Below are 14,176 nucleotides of genomic sequence, written 5' to 3' on the forward strand. Positions count from 1 at the left end.
ACTATATTTGAAATCTATGTTTTGTTTCTCATTCTCATCTTGTTGTATGTGTGTGTGTGTTGTTAATATGTTTATAATGTGTGTATGGTTTCTTGCCCTTGTATTTCTCTGTGTGTGTGCTTGTGTGGGAGCTTCTGTCCGATTGCCACGGTCTCCTTACGCAAATGCTTATGCAACCATGCAGCCTGGTGGCTGATATCCCCTTTGCTGTGTGTGTGTGTGTGTGTGTGTGTTTGTGTGTGACTGTGTGTCTTTAGCCCTTTCTTGTCACTCTCAGACATGGCTGCCTCTGAAACCAAGCGAGTCGCTGCCCTCTTTGAAGAGCGACTGAGAGGATTAGCAATTAATTCTGATCCCTTTTTTTCTTTTTTTTTTTTCTTTCAGAAACTTCATTAGCTTAACTTCCACAGGCTCTAATCTGATCTGTTGCCGTGACAACATGCACAGATACACAGGGCAACTTTCCATGTTCATGTTTGCCCCAATGTGTGTGTGTGTGTATCCACATTTGTGTTTGTGTTATGGTTCAAAGCTGGTTATTAGTACTACTTTCATTACTTCTGTTCTCATTATTTCCAACAGTAGCACAACTGCTACTGTAGTACTACGGGAAACACACTGCGTACATGTTTTCTGCATATATTTGTACTTTTTTATTTATTTATTTATCAAAATCTATCTTGCAAATCAGCAACATTAACACAAACATTAAGATTTGGCTTCATTGCGAGGTGACTAAGAGATGATCCTCCAGCAGGGGGAGCCACACGTCTGTCCTCAAGGAGACGAGCCACTCCTTACCTGCATAAACTGTATGTTATGTACATGTAGACATGTTATTTCATGTGGTCCAGAGTCATAAAACATAAAAGTAGCTATTGAAGAATCTGCCAGAGGGAAGAACTTTGTTGATTAACTTTAAAGCCAAATGTGATTTTTGTTCTTTCAGAAACAGGCATGCGCTACAAATATTTCTTTCCCTTCTTCTACAGCTAATGTAATAGCTTTAAAAATTGTAAAATATGAAGAATTTATTTAGATTAAATCAATGCAAAACTAGCTTATTTCAGCAAAGATATAGTGAATGCTGGAATTGTATGAGTCTGGTTATGTGTGTGTTTTTGCATGAGGTAGCACATGGCTCGCAGCTTCAGCACACACTTGTCTGGAAACCTCCACCACTCATAAATTTACCAGCTTTGTGTGTGAACAGGAATGTGTGTGTAAGCCATGGTTTTCCACATATACACCCTTTGTCCTGTCCGCAGGGTGTCTGGTGGAGAGTTATTTGACCGAATCGTGGAAAAAGGGTTTTACACAGAGAAGGATGCAAGCACGTTGATCCGGCAAGTCCTGGATGCTGTAAACTACCTGCACAAGATGGGCATTGTTCACCGAGACTTGAAGGTAAAACACACACACACACACACTGTAGCTGCTTCCTCACCATGCATGCATACACACACATACACACTTCCTCCCTCCGTTTTAAATCTAGAGTGGTTTGCTCTCCCTTGACAGCCTGTGACTTACTGCTGCGGTAAGGCCAGTGGCTTGACACATGCAGTGCATTATGGGTCAGCATGGCGTGTGCCAGCTGTTAAGAGGGGAAAGAACTGTTCAGAGTGAAGTCAATAAAGCATTACAATGCCTAAAAGGAAGAAAAGAAGTTGTTTCAGTCACTGATCTGGTTAAAGTTGTAGGTTTTCTTTTAGATTTTGACACAAACTTGCAGAAGTAACAAACTGTAATCTATTAAAAAAAATCTTTATTAAAGAGAAAGAAAACTATCTCTTTCTTTTTCCAGCCCGAGAACTTGTTGTATTTTAATCCTCAAGACGAGTCCAAAATTATGATCAGTGACTTTGGTCTGTCCAAGATGGAGGGCAGCGGCGATGTCATGTCTACAGCCTGCGGCACACCAGGATATGTTGGTAAGCCAGTCAGACTTCCCTCACCTCCAACAGATGATTATTTTTCACCCACTTCTAGCTAACATTAGGATTTCAGCTACACTGCCAGTAGAAATGTATTTCTGAAACGGCGGGTTATTAATTCTGATTAACTTAGAAAGAAAAGCAGCGATACCGATAGATCATCACAAACATTGCTGGCTGTTTTCATTAACCGTGGCTAGCTAATTAAGCTAATATAGGCTCATTAAACAACCATCTTCTCAGTGTTTGTCACTGGTTCATAAAAGAGTTGAGAGACTGTGGTTTAATGATTTTATTTGGAAACAATATTTAAGTGAACAAAATTTCACATGTACAAGTACACAAATATATGAAAATCATCCGCAGAGAACTAGCTGGGTCCACCTTCCTCAAGTGTCCCGGGTAATCCTGAGGTCAGCTCAACATCAGACCTTATCAAATAAACCATTTAAGATTGTTCTTTGCGGTATGTGCTTACATCATCACCAACATGCTCTTTTAAATATTATGTATGTACAAACAGTCTCATCATCCTGTTACTTTGAGTAAGGAGCATATTTTCAATAATAGAATATTAATATTTTCTTACATGCCCCATCCAGCATGAATAAAAGATGAGTGCCTGACACCTAACACAGAGTTATACAAAGTCTGCCCTTACATATTCAGTCTAATTTTCCCACGTCTGCCTGTATTTATCCTTCTGGAATCTCAAAGAAATAGTCATTTTTTCCATTTTATGTTTCCAATATTGTGTTGTGCCACTTTTCTAATGTAGAGGGTGCTGGGTTGAGTCATTGCCTTGTTATAGATTTGTTACTCGCTGCTATCAGGGCTTGCAGCAGCTTTTTATCCCTCTTCTGTTTCAAGGCCTAAACACACTCTAGATAGAGTGAAGTAAAATTCTGAAGTATTTGGGTTTTATAAACATGAAATATAAAACAATATAGTATGATTCTATTGATTTTATTCTCCCACAACCTTATTTTAGATAAAGCAGCTAAAATTACTCTTAACTCTGATATCATCAAGTTCCTATCCCTGTCCCCAAACATAGCCCTGGACTTCCTATGTGGTTTCCATGCAAAGTTAGCTAGACTCGCTAATGTGTGCAGCCTAATTGAGAACAGACTTTTTTTTTGTTTTTCCTTTTTCTTCCTGGAAATTTTTCATTGTTTATAAATTCTCATTCATCACTGTGTACTTACACTGTAGAGTAAATATGGAGTGAATTGTCATTCTTTGGATCTCTGTAGAAGTCAATCCAACAAACGGCTCTAAAAAGCAACGAGCACATGCTGCTCCCATCTGACACCTTTTATATTTCCTGCATCCTCTTTGTTCATCACAGATCATCTGGAGAACAGTTTATGTGTGGTGTGACATTATGTGTGTGTGTGTGTTATGTTTAGAAACTGTTTTATGTGATTTTCTGAGTGCAGATTATTTCATTGATGAGCATTTCTGTGTTTGTGTGTTACTGTAGGAGATGGATGTTGGTGAAAGCTCAGTAACAAGTTGCTTGTGGCTGCATGTGATTCTGAAATTTGTTTTATTACGGCACATAAACAAGTCAGTCATAGAAAATGCAGACAGATAGATACATAAACGTTGAACAATTACAACAGATTTTGATAGCAAACCAGCTGTACGGAAACCTAGCTGTGTTTAATCTTGTTTACACACAAATTATTTTATCATCCTTCACATACTATAAAACTTTTGGAAAACTTTGGATCATAATAACTCAAATGTACAGTCACTCACTTATTCAAAATAAAAAAGGATAGATTTTAAATTTAGATAAATGCTAAATTAAATGATCTATAAATAACGACAGATATGAATAAATAAAATTCAGATCTGAATATTGAGCTTTATTTTTCCCATGCTTTTGTAGACATGCATAAATTTAATATGTTGCAGGGAAGTAATGGTATATTTACTGACTTAAAGTCTGCTTGTTATTTCTTTCACCTGACCCTAAACTAAATCTGACCTGACAATAATGTGTCTTCCACCTTATGCAGCCTTAGTGTAAAGGCTTTTTAGTTTATTGTTTAAAATCTATAGTTTTAGATACAGTAAAACAAAGAAGAAAAGTTTGAAAAGCCACCCCACGGCCTGCCAGCACTATCAGGAGTTTGTTTGGGAATAGCAGAGGGAGGACATATCATGAGCTGAAACAGAGCCTAGTTGATAGTGTTGTCCAGTGTTTGGCTGCTGACATGCAGTGTCAAAACATGCAAGAAAGTGAGTAGAAATGATTTAGATGGCATTTAAAAGGTATGGTCCATACAAGTAACATCTTTGATGAGTTATTTTGGTGGTGAGCACCAGACACAATTACCTCAGTGTGTAAAAATGTCCTAAATTAGAATCCGGTAAAATAAAAACAGACTTACACACCTTCACTGTGACTCAGAATAGACAAATATATAGTCTGTGATTCAGCACAAGTATGCACCGTTTATAGTTTGTCCCACATGGGGGCAGATATTTCTTTATTACTGGTTTTGCATTTGTGTGCAAGCTTGCAAAATTTAGCCATGTGCATGTACGCTTGAAGTGAGCTCTGTTTTCAGCAGTTTGCTCTGATCAGGGTCATTTTTAATGAGCAGCAGAGGAAGGTCAGGCCAGGGCACACTCCCTTACAAACATCAACAGCAGAAATTGTGCCTCTAAAGTTAACGCTTAACAATTTGCACTTTTTTTTCTTTCAGTTAGAGCTCTTAGGAAGCATGAGAACCTGTAGCTCATGCAGAAAATCCCCTACAATAAACAAGCTGGCATGTGATTTTGATTTGGACAGACATGAACTGTCTGCATAGTTTATTTGTATTCAAACTCATTAAACAATTACATTTTCACGTAAAAGACATGTCAATTTTTCCTGGAGAACATTTAAGTGTACTTAAAGGTTTTATTACCAGTCTGCTTCAAAATTGTGGAAAATTATTCATCAAGTTTCTCCCTAATTAATTGTCTTCACCTCTTTCAGCTCCAGAGGTTCTCGCTCAGAAGCCATACAGCAAAGCAGTGGACTGCTGGTCCATTGGAGTGATCGCCTACATCCTGTAAGTACCAAACAGACAGTCTCAGTTGTGAGATTCACAGTTTACCATTTTCTAACTGGGGAGCACATAAACTTCATTAACACTGTATTAAATATCAGACAACTGGGACAAAAATATGAGAAATATTAAATATTTATGGGCATACCTTGGACTTCTCATATAGGAGGTTGATTTGAAACCCAAGCTGTGTACATACTTGTAGTTTACCCACCCTTCACTCTGATTTGACAATATTGTGGGAATTTTAGATTGAGCTTAGCATTTAAGTTTAGTTTCTTTCTGTAGTGTTTCCCACTCTGCTGGATTTGATATGTGGTGGTAGTTTAATACATTTTATATGAAGTAATAGAAAAGCATAAATGACTAATTAACCAGTAAGGGCCTACCTATGCCGTGTGTGCATGGGAATCACTGACCCTTCATTGTTGAAAATTCTTCATTCTTCTTGACTCCTCGATGTCGTTTTACCTTTTCCCCCAAACCGTCAGAGTTAGCAAAGCAAGAAAGTAACTCAGTAAATGTTGGTGGAACTCCATTAGTTACTTCAGCTGTAGGGCTGTAGTTATGTGCATGTTGATGCTTCACAGCTTAATGGGACCCTAGAATAGAACAGGACCATTGTTAAAGCTGTCCTTGACTTCTATACTTTCTTTTCTTTTACCCTGTAGATAGCTGATTCCTTCTTTTTTGTTGTACTGGAGCAGTAGAACTGATTTGACTACATCCTGCCTGTTACCAGTTCAAATGCACCATGTTTAATGTATATCAATGCACCAAATTACTACACGACCACAAGAGCTGCACAGAATAGTAAGACTGATCATTACTGACATATCAACATGTGCAACACCCATATTGCAAATGTTATTGTGTATCATGTTTTCTTAACGAGCAGCCTTATAGAAACTGCACATAGATGATGTTTCATCGATAAATCCAAGCAGTCAATCAATCTGATCCCCTGTTTTAGTATCAGAGTCCCATTCAGTACTGTAGAAGTGAGTTGTCAGAAAAGTCCACAAATCACATGAAATTTCCACTTGACAAGCTTTACTGATTGAGTTCCTTATGTGGTCTTTACTCTGGCTATAGATTTTAAGTGTAGCCTTGTTTGAAATAACCTTGTGATTGGACCTCATGCCACAGCTCCAAGATCTTCATCTGCTGGTAAAACCAAGTGTTCTTTATAGCAGAATAAGGCTGTAGATCAGGGATCCCCCACCCTGGTCCTCAAGGGTCAGTACCCTGCTGGTTTTACACATTCCAATTCACATTTATATTTTGCCACTTTTCAAAAGATTGCTTAAGGTTTACTTTGCTAGTGAATAGAAACCTGCCATTTGTGTCCAGTTCTAGATTGACTATCCTTCTCTACATACTAGAATACAGGTGATGAATACAAAAATCACATATATCGCTCAGAGTGGCTCACTTCCATGTTAGCTAACACACAAAATAATTTAAAAGCATCAAGCACTTTCTATTAGCAGCTGGTACAACAGTTAGTAGAACATTACTGTTGTTGAGGTGATATTGAGACAGTTGCTTTAGTTTTCTGTGTTTCTGTGAGTGATGATGATGATGACAATGTCAAGCAGAGTCATCAGAGTCAGATAGAGCTCTGGTGAATGGCCTTGTAAGGACATGGAGCTGTGGACTAGACGCCACTTTAACTGCTTTTTGTTTTTCTTCTGCTGCTTCGCCCCCACACTCTCACAAGTGTGTGTGTAAGGGCATGTGATGAGAGAGCGTGAACAATGGAAACAATGCCAGTGTACTTAACTCACTGGTTGATAAAAGAGGAACACAAGTGTGTGGACAATGCTGTAGACGTTAACACCACCACTCTGCGTTTTACTGCATCTTTCTCTCCATTTATGTGTGTGTGTGTGTTCCACTTGACTAAGATGTTGTTAGGTCAAAGGTCAGCAGCAGGCTAATGGGTGTCAGAGACACAGAGGACAGCAACTAATTAGGGTTTTTTGTTGTATTACCAGGTGTGTCAGTCTGTCATTTAAAACCAAGCTTTTCCTATACACTGGTAAGCACATTGGTGGAAAGGACTGTGTGTGTGTGTTTGTACACATATAGATGTGTGTGTGTTTGTGTGCAAGGAGACAGAAAGAGCACCTCCCTGCTGGCAATTAGCACAATTAACGTCAGGATTCAGACTTTGTTAGCTTTTAGCTGCTGCTCAGGTGGAACGATCACATCAGGTAATCAACCATGATAATCACCAACCAACCTTAGTGTGTGTATGTTTGTAGTCTCATGTTTCTAGGAGAATATGGTAAGTGGCTGCTCCACTCTGTCACTCCTTCACTTTATTTTTTGTGTGTGTGTTAGATGAAGTGTAGTGTGAGCAGAGTGACATGAAGGTCTTTAAGTAAATGAGAAAATCAGGAAAACAGACTGGAAGCTTTTCTCTCCTCACGGCAGGCAGAGTCCTCTTCTCTTTCTTCCTGTTGTGTTTTTCTTTTATTCCAGTTTTTTGGTGTGTATCGATGGAGAATGGCATTTTAATGAGTTTTTATGAAACTCTCTTGGTGCATCCAGCTCTTTGGTAATGAGGTGCAGATGATGTTCTTGGCTGAGCAGAAGCTTTGTTGTTGGTTCAGTTTGCTCATTATGAAGAATCAAACTGGAACTTAGATTCATTTGTGTTCACTCAAACTGGAAACCACTAATGTTGTGTTAACGTGATTAATGTGGTATGGCTAACTACTGCTCATGCTTGAAGTCCATAATAAAAGGTATTTTGTTTTGCTTTACTGAGTATTAAGTTATATAATCCTTATCAAATATACTCACTCAATGTCTTATTAATAAATTAATGAGATCATAATTATCATTTAACATTTGTATGCGGTCTCTGACAGGCTTGCAGGAAACTACATCCACATGGAGACTGAACTGAATTTGTTTTTCCAGAAAGACAGAATTGTTTAAAGAAACGTGTGTGTCCACACAAAACCACTGAAAACGCTGTAGTATATATGCCAGTCCTGTAAGTGGTGCTGTAACAGCGGTGTAACAATACACCCAAAGCAGGGAATAAAACATGGGACGTGCATAAACTCATGCAATGTAAACAAAGATACAAAGAAGAACATGGCGGGCATTTAAACTTAAAAAAGAAAAATTTGTGTGGGTTTTAGATTTTTATAGATTTTGCTGTAAATGCTGTGTCATCCTAGGTTTCTTCTGCAGCACAAACATAACTCTGTAATTCACCATTTCTCACTGGGGCACATTGGGAAATTGAAAAAGAGATAAAGTAAATGAATCGATGTCTGTGAACTTGTCGTCCGCAGGCTGTGTGGTTATCCTCCATTCTACGATGAAAACGACTCCAAGCTGTTTGAACAGATCCTGAAAGCCGACTATGAGTTTGACGCACCGTACTGGGATGACATATCAGATTCAGGTGAGCCTTCTTCCTCCTATTTGTTGTTTTCTTCCTCATTGATCATTTACCTCATCCTCTCCACCATGTGCCACATGTGGACCACACACCTCATCTCCTTCGCAGCATCTGACCTCATCGGCTGGGAATGGAAATATGTGGAAATGTGTGAATGAGTGGAGTCATATTTCACCACCACAGTTATGTATAAAACCTGGGAGTAAAGCCAGTGTTGTGTTAGCTCATAACCTATTGAGACTCCAGCCCAGTGTGTGGGTTTGTGTGTGTGTGTAGAGTGGGGGGGTTGGGGGGGTTAATGTGCCTTCAGGTAAAGGCTTTTGTTTCCAGAAATGACAGGTTTCCTCAAAACACTTTGAAATAGTCCAAAGAATCACAGCCAGGCAACCTTAATAGACAATATATTCACTAATAATATTGAACAGAATATGATTGTTAGGAGGGACTAGCTCCCTCCTAAGCTTCATGTTAACTCTTGTGTGCAAAGGTGAATCATGGGCACCCATCATCCAGTGTTTGTTTTGTAATTTGTGTAATGTCAATCATTCCTTGTCAAAGTGTTTCTCCTAGGAAATTTGTCATTGTTAAATAAGAAGGCATGTCTACAATGGAGTGTATGTGGGCATGTTCTCAGTCTTGATTGAATAATTGAGTGGATGTGATTAGAGGTTAAAGAAGTCTGCTGTGATAGGCCTATTTGAATTGAGAGGGTGGTGCCTGATAAATGGCATACAATAACATTAGTGACCATTTACCTGTATTTGCGTATTTTGATGTCAATAATGAGACAAAGTACCAAAGAAAAGCAAGTAAAGTCATTTATAAGGGATTACGAACAAGGAGGGGATACAATTACTGCACTAAAAAATGATTTGATGTCAGAAGATTGGGATATCGCCTATAGTGAGGAGGATGTGGACATGGAGTATAGTAAATTTACTGATGTATTTAAATCATTATATGATAAAAACTGTCCAGTTAAAGTAATTAATAAAAGTTATAAATATAAAACTTGTCAATGGTTAACCAAGGGATAACAAGAAAAATTACCTTCATAGAAATATTAATTAAATTAAGAAAAAAATACATTTTATTAAATTAAGATATTAAAATAGATATAAAACCTATAAAAACAAGTTAACTGAATTAATAAATAAGAATAAGAATGATATACAAAGTGTCTGGGACATATTAAACGCGATAAGAAAGGTGGGACAAAGAAAATGATGTATCCAGAATATTTTACTGATAACCATGGTGATTATTATGATATTAATAACGTAGTTAATAGAGTGAAACTTTTTTTTGTGAATGTGGGACCAGAGTTGGCAGCGACAATTTCAGACCAAGGAAGAGACGCCATGTGTGGAACACTGATTAAGAATAATCCTCACTCCATCTTTCTCTCAGCAGTACATGAGTTGGAGGTTAAATCAGCTGTTAAAAACTGTATTAAAAAATTCTTTACGGACTGTGATGGTAATGATATGGTGTTGGTTAAGAGAGTTATCGATGTCATCTCAAAACCATTAACTTAGATCTGCAATTTATCGTTCCAAACCACCTTATTTCCACATTAAATGAAAATAGCAAAGTAATACCATTATTCAAGCAAGGTAATAAACATCTGTATATAAGCTACAGACCAGTGTCACTCCTCCCACAATTTTCAAAAATCCTGAAAAAAATTTTTGACAACAGATTAGAAAACTGCCTAAATCAATATGAAATACTGAACTGAAGAGTCGGTACAGATTTAGAGCGAAAAGTACATCACTGGCATTGACAGAAGTAACAGAAGAAATAATAAATGCATTGGATCAAGAAAAACATGCAGTTGGTATATTTATAGACTTCAAGAAAGCTTCCGATACAATAAATCATTCAATGCTCATTAAGAAACTGCATCTGTATGACATGAGGGTCGCGGCACTGGACTGGATCAGTCATCCTTCTGAGAGACAAGTTTGTACAAATAGTGAACACATGTCTGAGTATATGGAGATTGTTTGTGGGGTCCCCCAAGGGTCAATATTAGGTTCTAAATTATTTAACATACATTTAAATTACATATTTTAAGTCTCTAAATTACTGAAATTAATACTGTTTGCTGGTGATACTCTGGAAATGATTATAGTGACATAATATTATAAATAATTAATTAAATCAATTAGAAATATGGATGATCGTAATAAATTATTACTGAATATATAGAAAACTGATGTAATAATAGTTGGTAATTATAAAAAGGAAGATAATTAATATATACAAATTGGTAATGTAATTATTGAAAATGTAAATGAAATAAAGTTGGGGTGGGATACTAGATGTAAACTCAGTTGGAAACCCCACATCAGACACATAGAAAACACAGTAGCAAAAAACATCACAATCAAAAATAACAGATTGTAACGTAGATCTTAGATTACAGTTCACAACAAATCTTTGGAAACTGTGTTGGGAAATATCAAATTTCTCAACTTTTCAAAAGACTTTGGACATTTTTTTTTTTGGAAACATCAAGTAGTCTGACTCCAAGAAAACACAAATGGAGGAAAACAAGGCCCTGACAGGAAAACTCTGGAGTGATATTATTGAGGAGGAATTGGGTTTGCCTGAAGACGTAGATCCAGCGTCTTTTATCTTCACCTTTGGCAACAATAGTGAAGAAACTAAAATGGAGCCCATAAGCTCAGAGATCTGGCTATGTCCAGGAGCAGTCTTATCAACAGACTCCTGGTAACTCTGCGTATATTCATTCACAAGACATCAGGAATAACGGGACACAATCCCAGACATCTGCTGACTGTGCAGCCAACATCCCACAGAGAGAACGCAGGTTCCCAAATCCTGCAAATAATGGTCAGAGATCACCATCACAATACCAAACACAACTGGACTATCTGAGAAATCAAGTAGAGGATCTCAGAGCTAGGCTCCAGAAAAAGAATCGGTTTCTTACTTTGGAAAAAGACAAAAGGATGAAAGCAGAACAAGAATTTCAGTCCAGCTGAAAGCAACTTAACTACCTGAATAATGAGGTTGAGGATCTGAGAACCGGGTGCAGAAGAAGAATCAGCTTCTCACTTTGGAGACAGAGAAGAGAATTAAAGCTGAAAAAGAATCTGAAATTACCCGGAAAATGTTTGCAGATGCAGACCGGGAACGGAAGAAAGAATGCAGTCTCAGAAAGCATTATGAACAGGAGCTGAAGAAATACAAGAACAATGAGGAACAGGGTCAGTCACCTGAGGAAGCAAACCCAGAAGCTCAGAGTGACCTCATACAGGTAGAAGCCAAGATGGAGAACCCTGACAACCTGGAAAATTTAAAGACACAGTTGGAAAAAGAGATCCGAGCCAACCAAGACCTGAAATCCAAATTGAAGTCTCAGGAGGAGACGATACAAAATCTGGAGTGGAAGGTGGCAAAATTTACTGTCCAGTTCAGGATGGCATCTGCCATCAACGACCCTCAGATCCCTGATCAGGTATCAGAACCAGGCTGTCCCTCAGTGGAAGCAGAGTTCAAACCAGAACTGCTCGCAGAACCATCTGTGGACTCAGAATCTCAAGTCCCAGAACCACAAGCAGACTCAAAACCACAGGCGGTTTCTGAACAAGTGGACCTCCTGTTACAGGAAGTCTCACAGCCTGCACCACAGCCAGACCCAGAATCCAGGTCAAATCAACAAGGTCAGTCATCATCTCAGGTCTCAGGAACAGGAGTGGACTTCCAGCCACAGGAAGTCTCTAGACCAGAGGAGGACTCAACATCAGATGTGCACTTCAGAAGGCCAAAATCCTCTTCTCAGTGGAGATGTCTTAAATCGGAAACACCAGAACGTCTCCACCAATACAAAGGCCAAAACCAGTTCAATAAAACTGATAAATGTCCTCCAACACTGGTCTCAGGTGAGTCTTCCACACTAAGAAGAATTTAAGGACTAGAGGAGACCAGACCAGAGACCCTGCCAGAATGGAGGAGCTGTAAAAAACAGATCACTCCAGCACATCAACGCCAACACAAAAACCTAAAGAAAAAAAACTAAATATGGAGTAAAGTTATCTTCTGTTTCAGCAGAGGATTCCAGATTAAATTCACATTTAATTTTTAATTAATCGTCATTAGTTTATTCAATGCATTTTATTCATTAGTTTCAGTTATTAGTTATATCCTTTTTATTTAATGAATTTTATGCATTATTTTGCTTATTAGTTTTTTCTTTTTTTAATTAATTTTATGCATTATTTTACTTATTATTTTTTTCTTTTTTATTTAATGCATTTTATTCATTAGTTTTAGTTTATATTTTTTTTTATTTAATTTAATTTTGTCCATATGGAGAAAACAAAAACAAAAAAAAAAAACAAAAAAATCAATAAAATCTAAAGAAAAATTAAACTAAAAATGTATTATGTTTTATTGTTTCTCTATATAATTTTGTATTTTAAAATATATTATTTGGACTTCTTCATGAATAACAGTATCATAGCAATTAATGATATAAATGTCCTTATTTTCCATTTTGGTCCCTGTAGTTTTCTCAGGAAACCACAGACTTTTATCAGGTTTAACTCCTTTTCTTCATCGACACGATAAATATCACATAATGAAAATATTATTGAATATGTTGGGGAGTGTTAAATTCTAATTTAGATACTTTTAATGTCCAAGGACTTTTAAAAAGGACATTTAATATTAAATAAAAACTACTAATGGAAAAACATTAATTATTGGGCACCACAGAAAAATCACAGAAACTAAAAACTAGATGTTCATTCTCGAGGGTGAATGTTTGCCAACTGCCATAACAACAATAAGGTGACAAAATGGTTGTCAGTTACCATGGTAGAAGTATTTATATATCGCTTTAATGTACCTGGGCTTTACATTATACATCACATTCACTTGTTCACACACACATTCACACACTGATGGTGGAAGCTGCTATGCAAGGCGCTAACCACGACTCATCAGGAGTAATCTGTGGTTCGGTGTCTTGCTCAGAGACAACTCAACATGAGCTTGACAGGCAGAGGGTCAAACCCTCAGGCAACAAGACGACCACTCTTCACAAGAAGCAGCTGAGTGGACTATTTAATATGGCTCGTTGTGACGCGTTGCTCTGACACGGAACCTGCAGCTTGGTCGGCCGCAGTTGTTGTATTAGACCTGAATAGTGGAGAGAAGGGAGATGATTGATTAGCTACGTGACACAAACGTTTCAGAGGGCGGGTGAAGCTCTTACAGCTTGTGTGTGTCCACAGGATGATGCCACAATTTGTTTCAGTCACAGATAGTTTCCTAAATCGTTTTTATTGCAAGAAATAATATTCACCATTCACTCTGATCATTAAATGTGTATCAAGCTAGCAAGTCTATCCTAAATCGTTTTTATAATGTTATCCACCATTCACTCTGTATCAAGTATGTAAGTAAGGTAATCAAGACAGAAAGACAGGCAACGACATATTTAAAATTAAATGCAACATTGCCGTTGATCGTGACGTTTGAAGGACGGAGGTTTAACTGCGACAGATGTGTATACGGAGAATATCATACACTAGGATTTCTTAAAGTTTTGTATATAGAGGGTATCCAATGCTAGGATCTATCACAGATGTGTATCCGTGGCATGTCCTATACTAGGATTTGCCATAGATGTGTATATGGAGGGTATCCTATAATAGGATCTGTTACAGACCGATCTTCCCGTATATCCCCGGAAACAGTCA

The 14,176-nt window shown here is 37.7% G+C and overlaps 1 protein-coding gene across 2 annotated transcripts in view; it reads left to right on the forward strand.

Moving 5' to 3' along the window:
* Positions 1-14,176, forward strand: part of camk1da (calcium/calmodulin-dependent protein kinase 1Da) — a 67,861-nt gene that overhangs the window by 48,384 nt on the left and 5,301 nt on the right. For both annotated transcript variants that reach the window (XM_041977954.1, XM_041977953.1), the window contains exons 4-7: positions 1,269-1,407; positions 1,808-1,934; positions 4,939-5,014; positions 8,329-8,441. In XM_041977954.1, the coding sequence (XP_041833888.1) occupies positions 1,269-1,407; positions 1,808-1,934; positions 4,939-5,014; positions 8,329-8,441 (455 nt within the window). The remainder of the gene's footprint in view (positions 1-1,268; positions 1,408-1,807; positions 1,935-4,938; positions 5,015-8,328; positions 8,442-14,176) is intronic.

Source organism: Melanotaenia boesemani, chromosome 23, assembly GCF_017639745.1.
Source record: "Melanotaenia boesemani isolate fMelBoe1 chromosome 23, fMelBoe1.pri, whole genome shotgun sequence".
NCBI lineage: Eukaryota > Metazoa > Chordata > Actinopteri > Atheriniformes > Melanotaeniidae > Melanotaenia > Melanotaenia boesemani.